Source organism: Phallusia mammillata, chromosome 2 (genome assembly GCF_965637545.1).
Source record: "Phallusia mammillata chromosome 2, kaPhaMamm4.hap1.1, whole genome shotgun sequence".
Taxonomy (NCBI): Eukaryota; Metazoa; Chordata; class Ascidiacea; order Phlebobranchia; family Ascidiidae; genus Phallusia; species Phallusia mammillata.
The window spans coordinates 16,632,095-16,657,855 of NC_137253.1; the positions used below are offsets into that span (position 1 = coordinate 16,632,095).

The following is a 25,761-nucleotide window of genomic DNA, read 5'->3' on the forward strand; positions in this document are numbered from 1 at the left end:
TTATTACTCATGTGTAGGAGTTGTTTATGTTGCGCGAAAAACGTAAGCATATGATCTAAGCCTATGGGACATTATTTTGCGTTTAAAGTCAGATGTAGAAAGTCCCAAATTAAAAAAAGGTCATAAAAAACTGTCGAAACGATGTGATTAAAACAAACAAATATTGGAATTGCTCTTTTCTGGCTCAGAATATTTAATACGATACTCTGAAATGCGACAAACTTTAAATTTGCTTTTCCACTTCCGTTTTTGCCAAAACTAAAAGGGTCCGCTAAGAGCGCTATTTATCCGAATGTACTGACTCGCTCGTGTCGTTGTAAACAATGCAAATCGTAGCGCAGTCTCATAAGAGGGCGGAGTGTTGGATTTGTTTCGTATAATCGGTTTAATAGTTTTACAATTTGTCGGTGCGTCTCTGGTGTTATAGAACACTGGTTTGATATTGTGTAGATGTTTGTCTGATAATAAATCTGCTTGTCAATTATTGAAATTTTGTATGTCAAGGGCTGAGAGTTGGGTGGCTTAGAATACTACAGGTGCGCTTTATGGTACGGTCGGTAACTCGTTTGGTAGACTATTTTCGTGCAACGTAACTTAAAATATTGCAGGTAACCCTATCTTTGGTGCGGTTAAACTCATAATAGGTACGACGTAACTCGAAAATACTGTTATGTTTTTATGCGACGCGTTAACGTTAAAACACGCAGATACTTGGGTTGCTGTTAGATAGTCGTAGTCCTAACACCAGGGTTGGGTAACTAGTCCTATTAGTGGAGTCTCAAGTCAAGTCAGTTGGGGTTTGGGTCTCAAGTCAAGTCATAAGCGGTTTGAGTCAAGGCAACTCCCAAAAAGTTTTTGGAAGGAAAGTTTCAAGGTTTGGATAGTTATTATGGGTCCCCTTCCCTGAAGGGGACACATATTGATTTTACTCAAATTGTTTTTTTGTTTTTTTGTTTTTTTTTCTTTTTTTTCTTCCCAAAGTTTGTCCGACTCGTTTTTCCATCAAATGTTTGATGGATTTGGCTGAAATTTACACAGATGGTAGATATAGTTATGTAGATGTGCATCTCACTTTGTTTTTGTTGATAACCCCAGTATTTACCCCGCTAACCCCCTAAAATGGGTATTTTTCCCCCGAAGTTTGTCCGACTCGTTTTTCCATCAAATGTTTGATGGATTTGGCTGAAATTTACACAGATGGTAGATATAGTTATGTAGATGTGCATCCCACTTTGTTTTTGTTGATAACCCCAGTATTTACCCCGCCCGCCCCCTAAAATGGATGTTTTTATCCAAAGTTTGTCCGACTCGTTTTTCCATCAAATGTTTGATGGATTTGGCTGAAATTTACACAGATGGTAGATATATTCATGTAGATGTGCATCCCACTTTGTTTTTGTTGATAACCCCAGTATTTACCCCGCTAGCCCCCTAAAAGGGGTGAGTTTTTAAACAGTGTCAGAATTGGCTAAAATTTGGATTTCTTGTATAGTATGCCATTTATAGGTGTCGATTGTTGTGTTCAACCCTGTAGTCCTAACATTTACCCCACAAGCCCCTAAAGCAGTGGTTCTCAAACTTTTTTATTGTCGGGGCCAAATGGTATTTTTTTAAGTGTGTAGAGAGCCGCAAAAAAACGAAACCTTAAGAAAATCACTAAAGATTATTACTTTGAAAGCTAAAATAGCAATGTTTGGTGGTTTTCTGAGGTCTGGTGCGAGCCGCAAAATAAGTAGTTGGGAGCCGCATGCGGCCCCGAAAACCGAGTTTGAGAACCACTGCCCTAAAGTGTAAAACGTATTTGTATGTTACTGGGCACCACAAACGAAAGATTTCTTTGGCGCAATAGTGTTACAAGGACAACCAGTTGTATGTTGCTCGTTGGTGGGTTGCTTGGTGGTCGTTTTTGCGCCATGGCAGTTAGGGGCTTGTTAACAGCCCTATGACGTCAGAAACATTAACGGTTGTTGCTTAAAACACCTCTAGTGGTCGAAATTTCAAACATTGGCGGATTGGGCTGAAATTTTGCAGTACTATTGATTGAGTCATTGTGGTTTTTACATATTTTTTAGTTTGTGTGTCGAACCCAATTAGTTACCCTACTAGCCCCCTAAAATGGGTCAGCTTTGTAAAACGTTAAATAGGACATACTTCAAGCAATATGTTGGGTGAATCTAATTTTATAGTTTGTATTCTACATAGAATTATTATTTAAGCCCAGTGCCGATCACTATGTTTTACCTTACAACACCCGACTTTCTCATGGTTATCTCATGAATTGCATTATTTTCAACTTTGCATGTGTGGGGACCCATGAGTTTTTGCCTGCAGAAACGACTAAAGGTATAAAAGACGGTGACTAATATGGGACCCAATACAAAATAAGCATAGGAAATATATTTATGTTTTAAAATAGGTTATAGTGTATATGCAAGGGCAATATGTGCTAAGCCACCCTTCTAGTTCTATTTGAATGGTTCATCGCGTCTTGTTTCACCCTATAGCTTCAACATTTACCCCCAACAGCCCCCTAAAATGGGTGAGTTTTTAAACAGTGTTGTCATTGGCTAAAATTTTGATAGCTTGTGGAATATGCCATTTATCAATATTGATTGTCATGTTTAACCATGTAGCTCCAACATTTACCCCACTAGCCCACTAAAATGGATGAATTTTCCTCATAATATTTAAATTGAATGAAATTTTGATAGCTTGTAGAATTCGCCATTTATAGTTGTTTTAGTTTTCACCCTGTAGCTCTAACTCTAACATTTACCACCACCAGCCGTCTTAAATAAGTGAGTTTTTTAAAACAATCTTCAAATTACATGAAATTTGGACATGTAGAATTTGCTATTTATAAGTGTCAATTTTTGTGTTTTACTCTATTTTGCCATCATTTACCCATTTTTTTTTTAAATAAAACATTCAACAGGACAATCTTAAAACAATGTCTGAATTTAACCAAACTTTCTCAAGGAAATGCATTTTCTCACTTGAAATGCATTAATTTCAACTTTGCATGTGTGCGATCCTGTGAGTTTCTGCCTACAGAAACAACTAAGGTTATAAAGGCGTATCTAATATTGGACCCAATGAAAAAAAGTGTAGTGAACATATTAACTTTTCAAAATAGGTCATAGGGTGCCTGTGCAATCGCAAAATGCTGAGCCACCCGTCTAGTTATGAAGATATTGCAATTGTTTGGTGATTTCTCTCTATTTACATCACACGTCTTTAAGTTGCCAATTAAATTTAAGTGCTGGGGGGGAGGGGGGGGGGAAGAAAATGATTTGTTCTGTTTATTGTTATTTCAAGGAAATGTATGTAAACACTGTATATATATATATTATATTTATTTAAATTTTTTGCAACTGGTAGATAGTTGGATGAAGACATGCCATTTCTATCGTTTGAGTAATACAATTGCAACAACAAATGAAACTTTTAAAGTGCAATAATTTGTATGTCCGTTGCATGTGTGATGTGTTATTTTATGTATTACATGTTTATTTCAATTGCATGATGATGTCACCAGCCCTAACAGCAAAGTTAGAACTAACCTAACTAGGGTCATTGTTAGGTATATTCAAGGTAAAATAACAAGGTATTCTAGAATAATTGTTTCGAATTTAGGCAATACGTACATGACACAAGAGTTTTATACAATGTTGGTCAACTTTTTTTCCCTTTTACTTTTATGTTTGCATACTGTACGTATATGTATATTTAATTTGGTCTTGAAATAACTTGCAAAACAAATACTTAGGTTGTGTATAAACTAGCAATATCATATATAAAAGTTCCAAAAATACTTAGTTACATGCAATCATTTGTTCTAGGGTTGGGAAGCCTGTCAATTGACAGGTCAGATTGTCATTTTTCTTGGGCTAGTGGGTGTTGTTAATGGCAAAACATTTCTAGTAGCCCTCCAGTAGAAAAAGATAGGAAATACTTTTGTATCAGTTAGCTTGCCATATGGTGAATGCTATTGCATGGTGACCAGCTGATTATTCGGTATAACACCTTCAATGGGCCTGGCGTACTGTGATTAACTGTTTGGAAAGCCAATATAGATGTATTTGTTCTAAAATAAATGCCCAAAACAATTTGGACGCACTTTTAGCAGTTAAGGTCTGATTTCTGTTAAGGCAAACTTTCCATGTTAAAAAAAACTAGTTTACTTCTAGCACCTTTTCTTTTTGTGTGCTTTAAGTTATAGATAAAAAGTTCAAATAGGTAGTTTAATGCAGTAGGGCAAAAGTAGTTTCCTTTTTTAATGATTAAAGCATTGTTACCAAACATTTTGCTTGATTGCTCTGAACAACAAAAGAAATTTTTGTGGATTTAAAAACATATGTTTCAGGCTAGGTAGATGTATAGGAGTAAAATTGAAAAATTGAGATTGAGCAGGAAGAGCTATTTTTGCACTTTAATCTTGGGAAAAATTTGATATCAATTTAGAGCATATATATAGGATATTATGAGAATACAATTAACGTCTGTGATTTATAAATGAAAAATACAGACACACTGATGGCTATTGGTGAAATAATGACCTGTGATAAATAAATTCAACAATTCTCATTTCACAAACAAATTTACATGAAAAATCCATTACTTGTGGAAATGTATACAGTTCATAAGAAGGTTTACCTTCCAACTTGTAACTGAATGTGTATTTTCATTGTGTATATAACATGTGAGTGATATTTGACCAGTCAATTGACCAGATTTTATTTGATCAGTCAAATACCCAACCCTAATTTGTTCCCCCTAACATAGTAATATGGTAGGAAATTATGTCTGTGGCAAGATCTGCACCCAAGGGACTTGTATTGTTAAACTGAAATGTCAGAGGAGGCCTGTGACATTAAAATTAATGCTTTGTAATTTGACCTATTCAATTGCCTGTGTGACCATTATGTTAGTGTTTTTTTCTGTTTAGTTGTAAAGCAATTTAAATGCACTTTAGGTGTATGTGTGTGCCACTGATGTTGCTCTGTTGTTTTGGGTGTAGGTGCTCCAATTTATTGTAAACATAATGAATTTAAACAAGTTTGGTAAATAAAGTAAATTGTGGTTGTTTCCAATATTTACACATCAATTCATTTGTGCAATAAAACTAATATACTTTGGCAGTTAGAACATGAATGTTTTTTTTGCCAAGAAAACTTTAATGGTTGTGTTTTGTTTCATGCTTGACTGGCCTGCCGAAGTGATTAATTGTTCGTCACTTCCTTAATAAGACTGGCTACAAGCTTCATCAAGCCACCAGTCATGGTGGATTTGTTGCCGATACAGGAAACAGGCAATGTTTGGTGTTTATTATGTGTGTTGTATGTGTTTAACTGACATCTTACCAAACATGGTAAAGTAACAACATAATTTAGTTGAAAAAATATCAAGCAATCTGTAGTGAGTCTTTTTATGTATTCATGTGGCACTTTAGATTTTAGATGTTGATGACCACTCTATTTTAAGTTCAGAAGCAGTAGGGGATGTTGGTAATAAAAAGTGATTAAAACTTGTTGTTTGTTCCAACAATAGATGTATAACTCAACCTGAAAAATTGGTGTTTATGTAAAAATTGGAATATATAACTAAGTAAAGAATGGAGCAGGGAAATATTGATGATATGTTCTCCCAAATGTTGGGGGAACTGGATGATTTAACTCAGGTTTGTTTTTGTCAAAGAAATATATATATATGTGCTTTTGGTTTATAACTAAAGATTATGGTAAGATAAGTACAACAAAAAATATTTGATTTAGTTTTAGTATTTCATTTGGTAAAAGAGTGTTATTCAAAAAAATCTTCTTCAGAAATTTGCAAAAAAATAAGGAAGAAGGTATCTGCTAAATGTAATTGCACTATGCCCCCACTAAAGATCCTGATGCCAAAAATTGAAACATTTGCTTACTTATGAGAAGTGAGAGGCCTTTAAATAGGGGTGATTAGCAACATCACAAATCAATTCAAAGACTTTTCAGAGCATGTTATGTGTTTTTTACTTGTTAGCAATTGGAAGATGTTCCACCTACAGCACCATCTGCAGCACTACCTGGGACGGGATGGAAACCACACCCACCACCTGCAACTAAACGTATGCAAGACAAACACGTCCTACTTGATGTTACTTTTCCTATTTTAATTTCTTAACCACGCCAGTCAACTGTTTTTTTAGCCAAGAAAGAGTCTAACTTTGTTTTAATTTCCTCTTACGTCTGGGCAACACACTGTTAACATAAGATATAGGGCATTACAATTTTGCTGGTGCCCCAAAATTTAAACCGAAAAACTCCAGTTTCTTGCAATGTTATTATCATTTCCAAATACCGTTAGGTTCAAACAGGCTTCTGTTTATTTGCTGCGTCTATTAGAGCACTCGCTTAAAGGACCGAGTGTGGATAAGTTGCTTTTTTATGTTGTGAATAAAATAATATTGGTTCTCCCTGGCCAATATGTTTTGTTTTTAATCATTAGGATTCTTTAAAATTTGTTAAATTACTTTATTTCACCTGAAAAACATTGTTAAGCTAAATTTATAATGCACTACTTTTTGCACAATATTAGCAACATCACAAGAAGATGTTGATCTGTCGTCAATGCTGGATGATTTATGTACATTTGAAAATAACCTAGTGAACACCGATACAACTGATGGTAGGTTGTGTTTTACCACTCTTTTTTAAGTGAAATGTGTAAGTGTTGGTTTATGTAGATTTGGTGAGTTTAGTATGCATGTAAACATTCTGCTTCATGCAAATTGTCATCTATGAAAGTGCAATCATGGGCACCAACTTTGGAACTTTTTAGGGTTTGCTGCATATATGCTTCACAAAATACCAAATATCTTTATTGCCACCAGATGGAATGAGAAAACTTCTTATCAGTTTGACATTTTGACAAGTGTTTCAAATTTGTACTGGCTGTGTGTACCAATTGGGAGTAAATATTTCGAATTTAAACATATTTTATGATGTCTGCTGTAAAAAATGTGTCACAACCAACAAAAATTGAAACAAAACAATTTATGATTGTTCTCACAACTTTAAGATGTCTTTTGACACAGTGTTGCTATTTATCATTTGTCCAGGTCTCTTAATAATTATGCTTAATGCACTATGGCTTCATCCACTACCGACAGATCAGTGATTCATCCTGCAACACAACTATAATATTTTATCATCACTGTTAACCTGGCATCAAAACTCATGTGATTACATCACATGCACATTGTATTGATTCGCATGAAGACACAAAAATTTGATTGCTTGGGCCTAATTTATGTTAGAAAACAACTAGTATCCTGTTTCGGTCTGAACCCTTAGCAAATTCGTTGCATCACTAGCATTTTTGCATTTCACTTCCATGAAATTTTTACGCGAGGTAACATTAACATTAGTATTGCCGATTTGCACATGTGTGGGGAGTAGGGACCATAGGTGCCAATTCCTTGGGTGGCAAATGTTGTTCGTCACCTTTATTAACATCCCTGGCAGACACTATAAAATAGCTATGTAGCTAGTCCAGAAATTCCCTTAATCCAAATTTGTATTTGTGCTTTCCAAATGTATGTTTTATTCATTAAGTTTTTTTGCTTCAAGCATGGGGAAGACCTATTTTGTGTCACTCTTAAAGGAATTTGCACCTGGTTCACTCTGTGAGCACAAGCGTTAAAGAAGAAATGAATGAGCTTTTTGTGTTGCCACACAATTAAATGTTGTATTGGAAACATAATTACATCTACATGCACACTTTGTGTAAAAAATATAAAAATTGATGCCTAATTAAGTTTCTTCTTGTAATTGGGTAAATGTCTGTTTATTGTAACTACAACAAATGGTATATTAGTTTTATAAATCAATAAATAGGATGTAGTACATATAAAGTAAAACATTTTTCTGACCTGTAAATCTAAATTTTAATAATACAGCATTCACAACATTTAATTTTAGGTGGATTAACATCTACAAACAGTGTCAGTCAGGACAGTGGTGTTGGTTTTAGAACTGACAGTTTGCCAAGAAACACATACTTGGCTGTAGATGATGGCCATCAAAAGGTAAGCCAGTTAACGTTTATACCCAAACATGTTAAGTGAAAGCTGAGGCCCATCTAGAAATTTTTAAGGGACATGCATTGTTAAGTTCCTGGTAAAGATGGAAATTTGGTAATAAGCTTATTAACAACAGGTGTATATGCAAGTATGGCAAAGGAAATGGTGTATCCGGGTAACCATTAAATATGATGTAGGAGATTGGTTATAATAATAAAAATGATAGGTGTTTTGTGATGTACTAAAATACTTGTATTTTTCTTATTGACTGTTTTGTTGATGATTTGATCAAAGAAGAGATAAATTTAAGAAAGTTACAAATGGTTTGTTTGAATTTGGCAAACGCACTTGTTTCCAACACTCAGATATTCTACCAAACAGTTTACGTGAATCTTAGTAAAGCAGAGTTTGCTATAAGATTCTGGCGGCATACATCACAAATAAGTTGTACAGTAGCAATAAATTTCTCGGAAGCAATTACATCTAGAACTCAAATAGTTTTCTGCACCACACTTACTTTTTGTGATGCCCATAATCTGTGCAACTGCAAAAATTGTAAAATTTAACATATTAGCAGCGCTTTGTTGTTTTAGTGGCGATTAAATAAAACACATATGTATATCCTCAAGGGCGGATCTAGAAAAAATTTAAGGGGGGTGTCCAACAATTATTTGCGAAATTCCCTGATGCGATACTGACGTTACACAATATGAGTTGGGTATTCCCGTTTCTAAAAAGCGTTATAACCTTGGCGTCACTCACCAACCAAAAAAGCTGCGGACGCAAGGTATCACATAACAGAGATTTGTGGTTGGGAAAAACTGTTTTACTATCATGGAAGCACAAAGCTTGTGATGTTGCATTGTTGAAAATTCAAAGCATAACCCATAGGATCCGCCCTGATCATTTGCGTTACTTTACGTAAGAAGTCTGAATGACATTGCTCTAACTCTAACACAACATAAAATGTTTACCGATAAGTTTTCTTGGCGGGTAAAAAAATAGGAGCTTTTTTTGTACTAAAACCTGAATTTGCTGTTTAATCGTCTCCAAGTTTTGAGACCTGAATATTATTACCCCATGCACCTTTGAAGTCGCTTTGTTCATTTGCTACAAAAAATTGACAATACACCTCACGCAAAATAGTTTATACGTCAGATGGCAAGCAGTTAGTTGTTTCGTTGCCAATTTCATTTTCTAGTTCAAAACAACGCGCTAAGTGGCAGAGTGCTTGTCCAGAATTGCAAGCCCGTCCAAATCAGAAAGTGCAAGAACTCAACCTAACTCGCAACTTTGGCATGTCGCAAAGGCTAGTGGCAACTGTTATTACCCGTTATCAAAACGACAAAAAAAGAAAAACAACAATTGATTTTAGTGAAATCGTTAAAATTTCCAATTACAGCTCTTATCTATCTTGCCCAGCAAAACTGCTATTGCAAGATAAACGCTATTGCAAGATAGACTGTCAGGTAATCAAAACACATCAGTTGCTTCAAAAAAAACTTTGGACTGAACTCCGTTTTCAAACGATGGTTAACCTTTAAGTTTTTGATGATTAACCTTTATGTTGCTATGTAAGGCATAAAAATTGCAAAGCATTGGCAAGTTAACAATTGTGACCAACAACTACGTGTTTGGTAGGTCATAAACAATATAGCATTAAAAGTTTTGAACCAGTTTAGTTGGATTTAACATTGTTTAAATGCGAAAACTATTTAATACATTACATTTAATGCAGTCAGGATTTTTGACTTCAACGTCCTGGCTCCTGGGGATCACTTTTGCGTTGTCAGCGCAATAAACTCTTTATTTTAACCCTTGTTATGTCCCAATAGACTAATAGATAAGCCAATACAAAACGATGAAGGCACACAGCTTTGAGATAACGACTCCATGTAATCATGCAGCGGTAAACGGAACGCTTGGCCTATTTAATCTACGCAAAACTTTTTGAACATGAGAGTCCGGCAAATTTCACAAATTATCTGAGGGGGGGGTGGGCAAACACCAAACACTCCCATCTAGATCCGCCCATGTATATCCTACAAAAGCGTATGTTTTGTGAACAACATTCCAGTTCTAAATGTCCATTAATGCACCTCATCAGTTATTTAACAAGCCAAGACACTCTAGTCTATTAAGGTTTCCCTTTCCTTGAAACTACTTTTTAAGGTGTTTTGTTTGTCAAGTTGTCAGAAACAGATAAACTTTTTTCTGAATAATGTACATGAATATGTTCTTCTGTTTCAGTTTGACACACTAAAAAGGTCAGGTGCAAAGTCTGGTGGCTTTGCAACTAGTGCATATGAGGAATATGGGGATGATGACTTGTCACTTGATGCACTTTCAAAAGATTTGGATGTTGAACAGAAACAAAACAAAAGTCAAGCTTTAACAGAAGAGGAACTGTCAACATTATCACCAGTAATACTTTTTTACAAATCATTATGGTTCCCCTTCCCTGAAGGGGACACACATTGTTTTTGTCATGCTTTTTTGTTAGCATGATTTTATTTTTTACATGCTTAATGTTCCTTTATTTGTTTTGACACTTAATAGGTGCTTCATGAACTAGATGACATTGTTCAAAATCTGTCTGCACTTGGGACAACTGAAACAAAAAGTGTCAGTTTAAGCAAACAGCCTGATTATAACAACAGGGTTGAAGAAACAAAGTTAAACATAGCTAGTGTGCAGAACCAGTTAGAGTCGAGCAAGGAAGAGAAATTGGTTAATTCTGATCCTCTGAAAAAGGTTGCTTCAAGGCCCCCTCCACCTCCTATCTCCAAAAAGCCAAAAGTTTCTTTTAAGTCTGTAAGTAGAAGTTTAAGTGAAATAATTCACCATACTTACGTTTTTCTCAAAAAAAAAATCAATTGAACCATATCAAGATATTTGCAGGTTTTTACATGCATGAATGGTTCTTTGTGCATGAGTTTTTGCGATGCTGATTGTATTTATTTACAAACTTTTGTAACAGAAAGGAAATATTTCAAACCATCCAAAGCCATCGACAGTAACATGTGGAGAAATTGGTAATAATGCAACAGCTTTTGAGGAGGGCTGCAAAAATCAAAGAAACTTGGGTGAACATTTGTTGTCACAAAAAATAACCGAAAAAGCCCAAACAATTGAAGCATGTGTTGATGAAGAATCGGTGCACAATGAAGTGGCAAACAACATCGAAGATGTTACCAGATGCGAAATGCCGACAAATCATGCTTTTAGTAGCCTGCATAGAGAAACTAGAAATGGAAGTTTAAAAAGTTTTGAAAGTGATTCAAGTTCAGTGACAAGTTCAAAAACAGATGAATCTTTAGAAATGAGTGCAATTGAAAAATTTGAGTCTAGGTTGAAGACCTTAGAAACGATGGATGAAAATCTTATGTCTGCAGTAAGTTTTAATTTTCATTATTATTTTCATTTCCTGTGTTTGCATGGATGTTTTATTTATTTCAAAAAATGCATATTGTTTGTCATGACTTACCATTGGTATGTCAGCCTGTGCTTAATATGACATTTTGTTTATTTCTGTAAAACAATATTTTTTACAATCAGGAAGAACGAGAAGAACGAATAAAATCTGAAAAAATGAGAATCGCTCTTGAAAAAATGAAAGAAGCTCGCATTCAAAAGGTTCAATATTCTGATAAACTATTTTTTGTTTATTGGTTGGTGTTAAATGTGCTGAAATGTGCACATAGATAAGGAATATTTATCTCTTCTGTTTTAGCTGGTAGTAAAAGTATACAACAAAGATGAGAGTTCCAAAACACTTATGATTGATGAAAGAATGGCTGTGCGTGGTGTTATGAAGCAACTTATTGAAAAAAATCACTTTGACTATTCACCAAACTGGGCTTTGATTGAAGAATTGCCCAGCTTGTACATGGGTAAGTTGAAAGATATTTAAAGAATCACACTTCTTTGTATGAAAGTGGAGATAAGTGCTTTATATAAAATATCTGATTTAATTTGAAACATGTAAGTCATTTAGCATTTCTAACAATACTGCTTTTAGTACAGATAGTGTGATGTTGATATTTCGAAAGCTTGTTGACAAAAAGGATATGGTACAAAAAAATAAGTCCTTATGGGGCACACAGATTTTGTTCCATCGATATTGCTAAGACTCAAAACTTAACAATTTTTTTAGCTAATATGGGATCCAATATTAACGTAACTCAGCGGGTCACTCCAATTGCACTAATTATGGGTTCCCTTCCCTGAAGGGGACACATATTTTTTTTGTCTTAATGCTGGTTGGTGATACACGTTTGGTCAAAAAAGAGTTCTCAAAAATTTATTCAAATTTACACAAATCTTAGTTATTAGTCAAAATTTGATCTTCCTAAAGTTCCCGAATAACCCACATTTTCTAACTTTAAATTTAAATCACCCATTTTTACCGCTTAAACCCCGAAATATTTGTTTTTTGCTTTTCCAGTCATTTGGGTCAGAACAACTAGACCGTAGTGGGTGACTTGTTCAGTATTTAAACTTTTGGCACAATCAACCAAATGGTTACTTTTCCAGCCCATAATATGTATACACTGTAAAGCAGTGATTCTCAAACTGTGTGCCACGGCACACTGGTGTGTCGTGAGAGATTTCCAAGTGTGCCGCGAAATATTTCGTATTTTAAAGTGTAAACATTCCCTGGTGATTTCACGACGAAATACTGGTGTGCATAACAAAGTTTCACAGCATATTTGTCATATTTTCGTTATTGGCAATGAAAAGCATCCTTACCCACCACAACAAAGTTGAAAGTTAACATTCTTGGAACAACTTTTGTTATGTTTACCTGCTAAGTGTGCCGCGAAAATAAATATTACTTCTTTACTGCACCGCATGCGTAAAAAGTTTGAGAACCACTGCTGTAAAGCCTTACAGAGTAGTTCACTGGTTTTCAATTGTGGCGATTTAATGCACAGTATGGTACAGTACGTTTTGCATTGACCATACCACGTACCTCATTACAAAGAGTGTAGAAATCTATAGGAAAGACACCTTTCTATTTGAAATACAATTTGTATTTTGAAAAAAAAAAACTTTACAGAAAGAATGTATGAAGAGCATGAAAAACCATGTGATTTTATGAGCTACTGGACAAGAGATACAACCAATCAGTTAAGATTTGTTGAACGAAAGGACAAGTATGCTCTCTTCAAAAATCCTCAGGTTTTAATAACATGTTAAAATAGCATTTCACCTGTTTTCTGACTCCTGTATTTTCTAGCACTATTTGCTGTCACATTCTGACAACCAGGACCAAATGCAGGAACGACAAAAGCAAACTTTGCTCGAGGTATATATACTGTTAAACAAAGCCAATGCAAAATTGACATATGCTGTTACATAAATAGGCCTCATTAACATTGTTTTTGTATAATTTTTAGCATATATTGTACCTTTTTTTAATTTACACAATTGACTGATAGATCATAACCCGTAAATTTTAATTGGGGTTTGCCAACAGGGCTTTATAATGTAGTACATGTTTAAAGCCAAGGGTGGAACCAGACAGTGGCTACATGCCAGGTATACAGAAGTAGTTGACAAGTTGGCAATCATTATTACGAAAACAGCAACTCAACATGTAAACAAATGACATACTTTTTTTGATGATTCAACAACAAAACTTAAATGAATAAAATGAATATATATGTTTTTGCTGGCCTTGAGTGCTGATGATCAAAAACAAAGTACTACAGGTGCAATGAGTAGATTGATTACTGCAGGTTATGCATTAATATGGGAAATTAAGATAAAATATTGCTGCAGGTTTACGTAACAAAAAATAAATATTACATGTATCCTGTTTTTATTTCACAAAACTTGTATGTATTGTATACTAGTCATACCTACAAATGAGCAAATGTTACAACAACTAACACAAATTTAAATTTTTTTTAGGAATTTTTTTCTGGTAAAGGTCCAAGCTCTGGTGTTCCTGAAGTTGAAGGTTTTTTACACATTAAAGGTGAAGGAAAATCATGGAATCGTAAATATTGTGTGCTCAGATCCTCAGGTTTATATGCCAGTAAAAGTGGAGAACCAAAGAAGGGAAAAAAGGTTGAATTGATTTACTTTGATTATGATGTTTCTATTTTGGTTTTTACTGTGTAGTTTTTCTGTCTATACGTTTTCTCCTCATTTTACAGGTCATAAAAACATAAAAAATTGTATTATTGTTATTTAAACATCTCCCTTTCCCTACAAGTGACAATTGTGTTTGTCTGCATTTTTTCTGTCTAACTGGAGATTGCTGACATAAATTTGGTAAAGAACGAATGAATCAAATCCGCTCATTTTTACATTTATTAATAGATAGATACCTGAAGTAGGGCACTGTAAATCCTGGTTCCCCACAAGAAGTTTCTAAGGTTGAACTTTCTTCAATATATCAATTCCATGCTTTTTACCAATTTGCCTTTACAAACATAACAATCGCGTCCAAAAATAAGCTTGGCAGTTTGCATGTAAAATACGATGAGAACCCATTCATTTTAGCAGCTAAAACGATCATGTTAGTAGGTCGTATGGTGTATGTGGTGAAATTTTAAATATGAAATAAAATATATAGATTGGCAATGTATAGGAAAGCCACTTTCCTAGTAGTTAATAGTATATGTGGTAAAACTTTAAGTTAAGTTGGTTTACCTTTATGCTTAATTAATGCATTTTATTGTTTTTAGCTTTCTGATCTAACATGTGTTATCATGTTTGATCAGTGTATGTTGTATTTGGGTCGAGGATGGAAAAAAAAGTTTAAATCCCCCTATGAATATGGATTTGCTCTCAAGGTATTAAGGAGCAATAACATTTTTAAAGCTCAATTGAATGATAGTAATAATTTCATAATACAGTACATTTTTTCAGCTTAAGGTTTCTTTGGTGTAGTTTTATTTGGATATGATAGACATATAAAATTTTGTAAATTTGTCTTTATTTGAAAATGTAAGTTGTAATTGAAAGCATACAATTTAAAAAAATTGGTGATGCCCATGTATCTTCAATGTTGTGTAAATGTGATATTAACTCTGGTATATCTAACATTTTACAGCATCCAGCAATCCAGGTTAAATCGAAACACATTCGATATTTGTGTTGTGAAGATTTTAAGTCTTTGATGAGGTGGTCTGTAGGAATTAGACTTGCAAAGGTACATATGGTTTTTACTCTTTGTTTTGAACTTAAGTGTTTTGTACGGTTTGTCTGCATGCATATATTTGATCGTACCACAAAAGTTTCCCATTATTGGGTGTAATATGGGCATGATATTGAGATTTGGTGAGAGTGTGAACCGTTCTTAACCACGTATTTATTATGGGTCCCCTTCCCTGAAGGGGACACATATTGTTTTTGTCCGTATTTTTTTTCTTTGTTCTGTCTTATGCTGGTTTGTGAGACGTGTTTGGTCAAGAAAGAGTGCTTTAAATTTATTCAAATTTACAGAGATGTTAGTTAATAATCCAAATTTGATCCTCCTGAAGTTTGACCACGATTGACCCAGCGGTTCACCCACAGGCCCCCAAAACGTAAAAATTTTAAACGCTGGTTTGTGAGACGCGTTTAGTCAAGAAAGAGTGCTTTAAATTTATTCAAATTTACAGAGATGTTAGTTAATAATCCAAATTTGATCCTCCTGAAGTTTGACCCTGATTGACCCAGCGGTTCACCCACAGGCCCCCAAAACGTAAAATTTTTAAAACAGCTGTACTAACTAAAGTACAACATCTTGGAGTTTCATGCTTTGTTGTTTGGTGCAATGTAAGGTTTTTTAAAGAATTTTGTATCTTTTTTTCGGATTCACCAATTTTTCACCATTTAAGCCCCGAAATATTCGGTTTTAGTTTTAGGCAAGAAATACAAGCCCTATGGTTCAGAAATTTTTACAAATTTTAACATTTGTTTAAGCAGGGTATTCGTTTAGTATTTAAAATTTTGCCAGTTACCTTTATAACCCATAATATGTTTACGCTATCAGTCAGATATAAGTCCCAAGGGAGGAATTCACTGGTATACGATTAAGGCAGCAGTGCGGGAGTTCCTGGCTTGACGTCCGGACAGACGTTTTACGAGACGGTCGTTTGGGTGATTAGAAATCAGCTGTTCTTTGTACAGCAATGCCGTGTCGTTTTATGGAGTTATCACGCGCATTTTCAGTTTTGCCGAAGGTTTTACACCTAAGACGTAATTTAAACTCGATAAACGTAGTTCGGTTTCGTTTATGTCAGGCAAAACGTCGTTGATCAACATAAATATGAAAAAATAAACTTAACTTTTTCGAACGCCGTGATAAATGCTCTTTAAATTCTCGTTGTCAGCTTGGCCGTCGCATAACCACTGGTCACTATAGGTCAACTTGTACGCATTACACAGTTAAGAATTTTTCGTCATAACGTATCTTCTTTATTTTTGACAAATCAATTCAAGAATTAGTACTAACGTCATGTATAAATTAGGCTAAACGGTGTTGTTAAACACTAAGGACTGCATGCTGTTAAAAAAAGTGTCAAAAGGTCATTAAATGGTCATTTTTGCTGAACAAAGTTTAGTGAAAAACAAGTTGTTATGTATACCTTTGTAGCAAACGACTTTTTTTATGTAGTGTCTAATGTAACAGTTAGGGCTTTCTAGTAAAACTTGTGTTTAAAAACTGAACTTGAACGACAATATCAAGGTCAAAGCAAGATTAAATTGAAAGTATTTTCCCCGTTCTTTTTTCATTGATTTTTTTGAATTATATGACAATAATCATGCAAAAAGAATATGGACAAAAACATTTATAGTTAAGTTAATGCTTTGTAAAAAATTTGTCCTTAAGAATCTAAAAATAACCGCAACATAGGTTTACCCTAAATCCGCACAAACACGCGTGTGGGGACCCATTCGTTTTTGCTTGCAAAAACAATCGTATATGTAGATACAATTGTGTATAGTATAGTAAATTGATAAATATCGTATAGAATATATGAAATGGAAGTATATCAGAAAGCCACTTTTCTAGTTTGATCATGTATTTATAAAACATAGTATTTTTTTTGTCCAAGTCACTCTTTGGTTGCAATCTGAACCCTTTGTCATGATTTGTACAGAAAGATAGTTAGCAGCTATAACTTTATTGAGTATCACGGTGTTTTAGTTGTTTTAGTTTTTGTTAGCAATTAATTGACAAAACAAATCAAAAACTTGTATACTCACGAAGTATGGAAGACAGCTACTGGACAACTATGAGAAGACAAATGAGGAAGTAAGATCGACATCAAATGTTTCTTCTCCTTTCGCATTTAGACAACAACAGCAGCAGCAGCAGCAGCAACAACAACCACCAGGTAAAAGATTATGTGGTTTGACTTGATTACACCTAGATTATTTGCATTAAATGCCTAATATGTTGGATTTCAAAAAAAAATTGCAGATAATCTGTCGCTCCGCTCAGCTGACTCTAGTGGTTCAGGGTCACGATCCAACACATTGCCACGAGGGGTGGGAGTAAAAAATATATTTGAAGGAGCATGGCAGCGAGCTAACAAAGAGGAGCATGGTGATTCACTTGAGGTGAGTAAACGTTTTTCTGTGTAGAACTACACAGCTGTAAACTTGTCACATTATTTAAAAGGCATCCCCTGCAAGCTCCAATATCAGCAGAGGGAAGTCTGTTTGGAAACCAAATGTAAAAAAATCTAATAACTGGTGGGATTTGCAACAGGAGGAACAAGAGGAACGGGGGGAAGATACTGCTGTGGTATGCCAACTATTTTTTAAACTAGATTGCAGGTTTAAACAATTCATTTTGGGAAAACTTGCTGATTGTTGTCCTTGTCTGAGAAATCTTGTGCTATAAGTGTTACACAGCAGACTAGATAAGTTTACAAAACTGTTTTGTTTTATAGCCGACACAAATGGTAAGAAGATACAGTGAAGCGTCAGAAACAATATCAGTTCCAGTTCCAGCACTTTCAGGTATTTTTGCACATATGACTAAAACAGAGTGCTTACATTGTGACATTAGATTTGATTGTATACCGTCATGCAAGAAGGGCTACGATTGGGGATCAGGAGTACCCTAATTTAACACAAAGTTGTCTGTATGAATTGTTGTGTTTTTGCATTGTAACTCATTTCTCAAAAATAACAGTAAACAACTTTTACTGAAGAAGTCGTTAAATAGGAATAAGCAAATAAAACAAGACAGCCTAAAGTATTTACTTTTCACCCTTTTAATATTTGTTTGTTTCGCCAGTTGGTAGTTTCATTATATTGTATATATTATATACACAATAATTCAAACATCTTCGCGAAAGGTTTATGCAAAAGCTTTCCTTGCAACTTTATTTACGGGCAATATGGAAGTATACATGGTTCTGTCAAAACAAAATGCCACAATTTTTTTAAGTCTCGTATATTTATAATGTAATTCTGCAGTTAAAAACTTTACAAACAAATGTTGGCCTGCGGGTGTCTTCACTTGATTAAAATTTGCCCCTATTAAATATTTTGGACACCCTTGTACTAGGAGAACCTCAACATGCAACATGATTCTTTTGGTTGTCAGTTTGTAGCCAACTTTATGACTTTTTTACACAACAGAAAGAAGCGTTTGTAAAAAAATAATACTTTTTAGTTCTGCCGCCGCCACCACCTTCTTCCTTGAACAAACCAAATACTTACAAAGAAGTAGAATATGATACAGACCTCCCTCCGCCACCAATGCCTGGAATGGATTCAAGTTTTCCTGCTCACCCACCTCCTCCTCCTGATGACAGTTTTGATGCTCCCCCACCCCCTCCATTATCCTCAAAGTACTCCCCAGCACATCAGCAAATGCCTCCCCCTCCCCCCATAAAGCCAATTCCTAGTGGACCTCCTAAAGTGCCAGCAAAACCATCAAACACATTTATGTCTTATGATGATCTACCCCCACCCCCACCTCCTGCACCAACCACACAAACATCATATCCAGCTCCGCCACCAAAGCCAGGTCCAAAACCCCAAGCTAAACATCCACCCCCTGTTGCTACAAAACGTATGCCAATTCCACCACATTTCAATTACAGCAACAACAATAACAAGTTAAAACCATGTGAATCTCGTGAATCACTAGAGGAGGACCCACCTTCCTTTCATCCACCACCACCAATGAAGTCCCCTGTCCATCATTTTGAAAGGAACAAATCTGCTGGCAATGATTTCTCTTCACCACTAAATCATTATTATGAATCTCCAACAACACAAGACCATGTTCAGCCGAACACATATACAATCGACGATTTTCCGCCACCTCCACCGTTTATATATGATTTAAAGGTAAGAATTGAGGTTTTAGAAATAAACTTATCTGAAAATTGACAACAAATTTTTTAGCACTCCTTTGAAGCAGTAGGAAACCAAAATACTGTCCAGGAAAAGAAACCTATCCAGGATCTTCCACCACCAAAACCACACTCCCTTCTTTCCTATATCAAACGCAAAAGTCATTCAAAGTATATTTTACAATTGCAAGCTGTACCAAATGATTAAATCTACTATTTAAATATGTGCACTTATTTTCAGAAGTGACAATGAAAAAGTCAAGAAGAGGCCACCTCCACCTCAAAGAAATGCTGCTACTCGCTTGTCTTCCAAAAGAGATTAAAATATTCTGCTGGAACACAGCTTGAAGAAAAAATGTTATTTTATGGAACTAATTATTTGCTTGTTTTTTCTTGAAAACCAGGAGGATACAAAAAAACAGAAAAAACAAGTCATGCAATAAGTTTTTAGTATTTTATTGTTCCTTATACAGATCGTCATTTTTGATTTACTTTTTTAAATCTGTGTGTTGTTGATGTTTGCTATTGTTTTAACTTACTGGCAGTAGGCACTGCCAATCATGCATATACAAAATGCTGCCTCGTACAAAAAAACTGGAATCATGTCTGTTTTTATCTTTCGTTAAATATCTGTAATGAAAATGTCAGGTTTTATCTGTTTGCTAGAAATCATTAGTGTTTTAAAATTTTAAAAATTTAACTCACTTATGAGCTTCCTCATTGCAAAATTGACTGTGACTTTGATACTGCAAAACAAACTAAATTTGTTGTTAAGGTTTTGTTATCATTAATTTTTGAAGCATGTATATGAAAGATATGGAGTTGTGAGCTTGTGTAAATATATGCCTTTGCAATATTGTTCCCTTCCATCAAAGGTTGTTGTCACTGATAACTGATTTACATCATCATGTCTACACCTTTCAGACAGTTTCAAAACAAGGCATTTTGATGCATGTATATTACATGAGAGTAGCATAAAAAAAAATAAGGATGTCGAACAGGGGTTAGTGGACCAATTGTGGCTTACACAGGTGTTTCGTACCCTGGAAACAACAACAGTGCAACTTAAACAGTGTCAGGGTACAAAAGAAAGTTTAAAAACGGTGCAACAAATAGTGTCAATGCATACCATTAATCCCAGCATATTCTTTCATCTGATTGAAACAACTCTGGAGGAATGCAATTTACCATTACAAACACATACACAAAATCATTGGAGGCACTAGTGTAGAAAAGCTTTTGGAATGTATCTTAAAACCAATCAAATACAACAGAATAAAACTTTTCATAAAAACAAAAGCTTTTCACTAATTTAAATTTGTCTATAAAAGGAAAAACTTTGGTGTTAGTTCTTGCAGGCAGTCTTGGAGTATGAACACCTGGAAAAGGTGGGCAAGTTGTAAATTTCTGTAGACTTTGATTCTAAATTATCAAATCGTGGACGTTTTGGAGTTGGTTTTACATCTGAGGGGTTTACCACTTTTGAATCTCCAGATGACAGCTTAGTTTCTTGAGATGCTGAAGTGCTAAACAACTTTTTGTCATCTTTTTGGTCATCATTCTCTGCTGTGTTTTGTGCACAGGTTTGATCGCCCACTTCCAAACTACTGCTTGTTAATGGAGTTGATAAACAGGAAGACAGTCTTCCTCCACTCAAATTGTCATTTTCATCTACAAGATTATTTTCCTTAGAATTCCCTGCAACATTCTCATCATCTAGTGATGCTGACCGGCTGCACTTTTTCGAAGACAGTAAATTTTTGGCGTTGTCATGGAACACATTGTCTTGAATAGCAAATCTTTCAACCCCATCATGTGGACTAAGAAAACCACTCAGCCATGTATGTTGTAAACAATCCTTAGCAGTTACTCTGTTTCTAAAATATTAAAATAACACCTCTTTAGAAAATGATTTTAATCTAAAAACATGGCAGTACAACCAAGTGGTAATTTCAGACGACTTAAATTTGACTTAAAAAAGAGACAAAAAGCACTAACAGTTTTTGCACAAAAATTTCTTACTGGGGATCCAACTGAAGCATTTTTAGTATTAAATCTTTGCAGGCAGTTTGTTTTTCATCGAAAAGGTCGTTAGGAAAATCAACAACTCCAGTTGTAACATTCATCAGGGTTTCTTTTTTTGTTTCCCCAAGAAAGGGCGAAACTCCAGTCAACATCACATAACAAACAACGCCCAATGACCTAACACGTAAACAGTCGGGTAAATACAATTACAAACTAGAAAGTTGACTTTCCTGTGTATGCATTTGCAGTTTAAACATATTGCATGCAACTAGTTTATTTTATTGTTTCTTGTACAGATTGTCATTTTTGACTTACTTTTTTAAATCTGTGTATTGTTGATGTTTGCTATTGTTTTAACTTACTTGCAGTATGCCCTGCCAATCATGCACATCTACTAAACCACTCTTTTTTTTAAAAAAAAGTATAGTCTTAAATACACAATAAATATTTACCAGATATCTGTTGATGTGCTTATTGGTTCGAAGTTCAATACCTCTGGGGCTGTAAGTCAATAATATATTGTTGGTCTCAAGGAAGTTACGTTCAACACGTTTAATTCGTGACAGTAAAACTTCTCACAGATTAATTTAAAAATAATGACACCAAGTGATTCACAGTACAGGATGTTGGTCAAACACCTACACATTTTCTGCTTCACACATTACACTAATAGTTGCCTTAAATCACATTCCACCCACACTAAACACCAAATAAAAACATGATTACCTACCTACATAATCAGGAGTTCCCAAGATTTCACGAATTTCTAAATTTTCAGACAGGTGTTTTGACAATCCAAAATCTACCAATTTAATATCTCCATCCTTTTCATCGGTCAAAAGAATGTTTTGTGGCTAAATATTGTTGTAGAATCACAATTATAGTTCATTATGTCATCAAAAGGTTAATGTCAAATAAACACTCTTACTTTTAAGTCCAGATGGACAATGTTTCTGTCATGCAAAAAATCAACAGCTTCTAAAATTTGCCTAAACAATTGGCGAACTTTTGTTTCTGAAAATGCATCCTTAAGTCCAACGCAGTAGTCAAAAATTTCTCCTCCAGCCGCACTAAACAAAATAATTATAAGGGCCCATCACACTTTGTGTTTTTAACCTTAATGTATTTCTTACTATTCAAGAATTAGAACAAATTCAGTTGAAGATTCGTAGATTTGATACAAATCAATAAGATGTGGATGACTGGAACTTAGTTCAAGAACAGCTATTTCATGCAGTATGTCTTGTGTACAATCACGGCAATGTCTTCTTTTGCGAATGCATTTGGCAGCAAATCTTTTACCAGTAGATTTTTCTACACACTTCTTTACAATTGCGAATTTTCCCCTTAAAAAAACATGTTACCACAAATACATTTAAACAATTAATTTTTTCTAATTTACATTTAATAATTTATGGAAGAATAATTTGTATTAGTAAAATTGTGCTACAAATTTCATTTATATATATATTTTTTTTTTAAAACAAACCAATCGTTCGCAAATTAGAAAGGTGGTTTTCTTTCAAATTATCAATTTATTTCTTGTACCCTGTATTTAATGATTTACCACATACATCATTTGGCAAACTTTATGTGTGTTACTTAATTTCAACTGGGTCCTTATCTTTACCACACATTTAACAAACAAATTGATTATGCAAGCAGAAACAAGCAATCTCCAATGACGGCTTGCCTTTTTTAAAAACAGTCAAATCTTCTAAAAATCCAAATGCGTTGCTGACAAAAAATGGTTTCTTTTTTATATATAGTCAATTGGGGCAAAAAAATAAACTTGTTCCCAAACTAACATTTCAGACCTAATGGCTCATGAACATAAAACAAATATGTGGGGTATAGGATTATTCCCATAAAATGGTAAAACACTTTGCAACAACAAAATTTCAGCTCTTCCGGCAGTTTTTTTATTCTAATATGCCAACGTTTCGATGTCCCATACGAAACACCTTCATTAGGGTAATGACATAAATTGTCATTTATGTATAAAGCGAAAAGGGCGGCGCAACACACACAAAAAAGGGGCGGTGATAAATAACGCAGTGCGCACCAATGGTCGAGTAATAACACCTAGCTCAATGGTGCAAAAGCGACCGATAAGTTATTGGCATTAGACTGTGTGTTTTACGTTCATCGTGTTGGTGTGGGAATGTATGTTCCGCGACTCCAGGAAACCTCGCTTGTGAAGTCGGTTTCTCTCGCTAACAACTGGGCGGCAGAAAAGTTTATGGTGTGATTGGGACAGTAGCATGTTGTGCTAATGCCGACTTTTTGGCATCTTTCTTGGCTACATCCCTTTCATGTTCTTTACGGCGCGTATTGAAAGACCTTCCCGTCGCATACACCACACCCTTTGCCGCGTTTGTATCAATGGGATCTTTGGGGTGCGACAGCATCTGGCGTAGGGTGTTGACTGGTTATATCCCTACCAAGACCCCCAAATCGATTAACATGCGACGGATTATGTCTGTTAACTTGGGAATGTACGGCAAGGTAACAAAAGCACGCTCTTTGGACTGACTCTTTTTCCGAGCACCCGTGGTTTTTCGGTCGCGGAAGATCCAGTTGGGGTAGCCATTTAATCGCAGGGCCTGGTGTACCCTTCGTAATTCGGTTTGGAGCATTCAGACAACATGCTACTGTCCTCAATCATACCATAAACTTTTCTGCCGCCCAGGTGTTAGCGAGAGAAACCGACTTTCACAAGCGAGGTTTCCTGGAGTCGTGGAACATACATTCCCATACCAACACGATGAACGTTAAAACGGACATTCTTATGCCGATAACTTATTGGTCGCTTTTGCACCATTGAGCTAGGTGTTATCACTCGACCATTGGTACGCACTGCATTTTTTACCACCGTCCCTTTTTTGTGTGTGTGTTCCACCGCCCTTTTCGCTTTATAAATACTTGTGTTTGCAATTTATGTCATTGCCCTGATGAAGGTGTTTCGTATGGGTCATCGAAACGTTGGCATATTAGAATAAAAAAAACTGCCGGAAGAGCTGAAATTTTGTTGATACATTATGCCTGGCAGCAACAGTATATTCACTTTGCAACAAGCTAACCAACAAAGTATGACATTTTTAAGTCATGTACTTTTATTATGTATGGTCACTTTATTTATTTGTTGTTTTGAAAGCCTGTGGGCAAACTGTTGGGTCAACCGAGATATAAATTTGCATACACCGCCTTAATTTATATCTATCACATGCATAATTTTAAAAAACGTACAGTTTCTCTTTGGACAATTGTTCAAGAAAAACTCAACCACACCAAATTGTTGTTCTTTCATAGGAAGTTAATTATGTACCATAATATTAGTTCGTAAAAAATACTGACCTTCCAATTGTGTCCTCAACTGTGAAAAAATTTTGCCATGGTACCTTGAATACTTCACCTCTGATTTCATCTACACTTCCCAGTCGATCAGGAGATAAAAGGGCTTTGCTCATGATAAATCATGTAGAAAAATGTCTACATATCATAATTCATAAGTTTGTGGCCAAACTATGCTATATTTACAAATCATTCTTGATGGAACCAAGGTGTTAGCTAAAAATATGTGAAAACAGTTTTGATCTAAGTGAAAACAAACCTTTCACATTCTTACATGTATTAACTTAACTTTCACAGTCAACCCAAAAAACAGAGAAATGTACATTCAAGCAGAGGCCCCTTTCTTTACAATTTAGACTTGTAAACTGTCAAACCAGGGTAAGCACTAAGCATACAAGGTCTGGCGGATGCTTCCATCCCAATCTTACATTGTTTACCAAATATGGTACTTCCATGCTTGAATTGAAATTCATGGGGTTAACTTTTAAAGTTGTAAATAGTCAAATAGAATATAACTCATAGACTTTCGCTTTTACTGACACATTTTTAACTTCAAAAATTCAAAAATTAGCTTGACTCATTGCGTCTAGCCGTCTACTGCTCTACTCTTCTCCACTCCGTGTTGTTGCCATAAAACATGGGTTAGGTACCATTACCACAAATATTACAGGAATAATACCGGTAGAGCTACTCAAGGTATGTATAAAACTTTGTTTTATGATGACTTCGGAGTCCGGAGCTAGAACTACAACTAACACAGGTCAGGTTTACCAAACATCACAGGTTTACCAATTTTTCCGGTAGGTGGCGCAACGACGCATTGGCGTTTGCATTGCAATAGTCGACGTACATTTTCGCTTGTTGTGCTCGCATTATCATTCATTGCTCTGAAGAAGCCCTACCGTTCTAGTAGGCGAAACGTCAGAAAAAATACAAGTTCTCGAAACAACAATTAGTATTTTGTTTAGCATTACACCAGTTAAGCGAAAAAAATTGTTA

General features: G+C 35.1%; 2 protein-coding genes across 4 annotated transcripts; one reads left to right on the forward strand and one right to left on the reverse strand.

The window, feature by feature from the left end:
• Positions 1 to 5,529: 5,529 nt before the first annotated feature.
• On the forward strand, positions 5,530 to 20,288 carry LOC145212587 (amyloid beta A4 precursor protein-binding family B member 1-interacting protein-like). 2 transcript variants are annotated; one of them, XM_080080758.1, is made up of 21 exons: positions 5,530 to 5,680; positions 6,022 to 6,106; positions 6,577 to 6,666; positions 7,962 to 8,068; positions 10,313 to 10,486; positions 10,622 to 10,876; positions 11,043 to 11,456; positions 11,621 to 11,698; positions 11,796 to 11,955; positions 13,125 to 13,246; positions 13,305 to 13,373; positions 13,982 to 14,140; positions 14,764 to 14,871; positions 15,132 to 15,230; positions 17,277 to 17,403; positions 17,490 to 17,629; positions 17,691 to 17,816; positions 17,965 to 18,034; positions 18,696 to 19,378; positions 19,436 to 19,554; positions 19,625 to 20,288. In XM_080080758.1, the coding sequence occupies exons 1-21, from the start codon at positions 5,615 to 5,617 to the stop codon at positions 19,704 to 19,706; spliced, it is 3,333 nt and encodes a 1,110-aa protein (XP_079936884.1). In that variant the 5' UTR covers positions 5,530 to 5,614; the 3' UTR covers positions 19,707 to 20,288. The 2 variants fall into 2 exon arrangements, with proteins under 2 accessions (XP_079936884.1, XP_079936885.1); XM_080080759.1 differs by lacking the exons at positions 10,622 to 10,876; positions 11,043 to 11,456.
• A 35-nt stretch (positions 20,289 to 20,323) lies between these two features.
• Positions 20,324 to 25,010, reverse strand: LOC145212588 (serine/threonine-protein kinase 17A-like). 2 transcript variants are annotated; one of them, XM_080080760.1, is made up of 7 exons: positions 24,766 to 25,010; positions 22,542 to 22,754; positions 22,337 to 22,478; positions 22,139 to 22,262; positions 21,861 to 21,909; positions 21,406 to 21,585; positions 20,324 to 21,260 (listed from the first exon to the last, which is right to left on the reverse strand). In XM_080080760.1, the coding sequence occupies exons 1-7, from the start codon at positions 24,876 to 24,878 to the stop codon at positions 20,729 to 20,731; spliced, it is 1,353 nt and encodes a 450-aa protein (XP_079936886.1). In that variant the 5' UTR covers positions 24,879 to 25,010; the 3' UTR covers positions 20,324 to 20,728. The 2 variants fall into 2 exon arrangements, with proteins under 2 accessions (XP_079936886.1, XP_079936887.1); XM_080080761.1 differs by lacking the exon at positions 22,542 to 22,754.
• Positions 25,011 to 25,761: the final 751 nt, after the last annotated feature.

Coding starts and splice junctions, on each gene's coding strand:
- LOC145212588 (XM_080080760.1), bottom strand. CDS start 24,878: ATGAGCAAAGCCCTTTTATCTCCTGATCGACTGGGAAGTGTAGATGAA. Junction 22,755..24,765: donor GTTGAGGACACAATTGGAAG/GTCAGTATTTTT, acceptor TGTTTTTTTAAG/GGGAAAATTCGCAATTGTAA. Junction 21,910..22,138: donor GGGAACTCCTGATTATGTAG/GTAGGTAATCAT, acceptor ATTGACTTACAG/CCCCAGAGGTATTGAACTTC.
- LOC145212587 (XM_080080758.1), top strand. CDS start 5,615: ATGGAGCAGGGAAATATTGATGATATGTTCTCCCAAATGTTGGGGGAA. Junction 5,681..6,021: donor AACTGGATGATTTAACTCAG/GTTTGTTTTTGT, acceptor TTTACTTGTTAG/CAATTGGAAGATGTTCCACC. Junction 19,379..19,435: donor CGTTTATATATGATTTAAAG/GTAAGAATTGAG, acceptor CAAATTTTTTAG/CACTCCTTTGAAGCAGTAGG.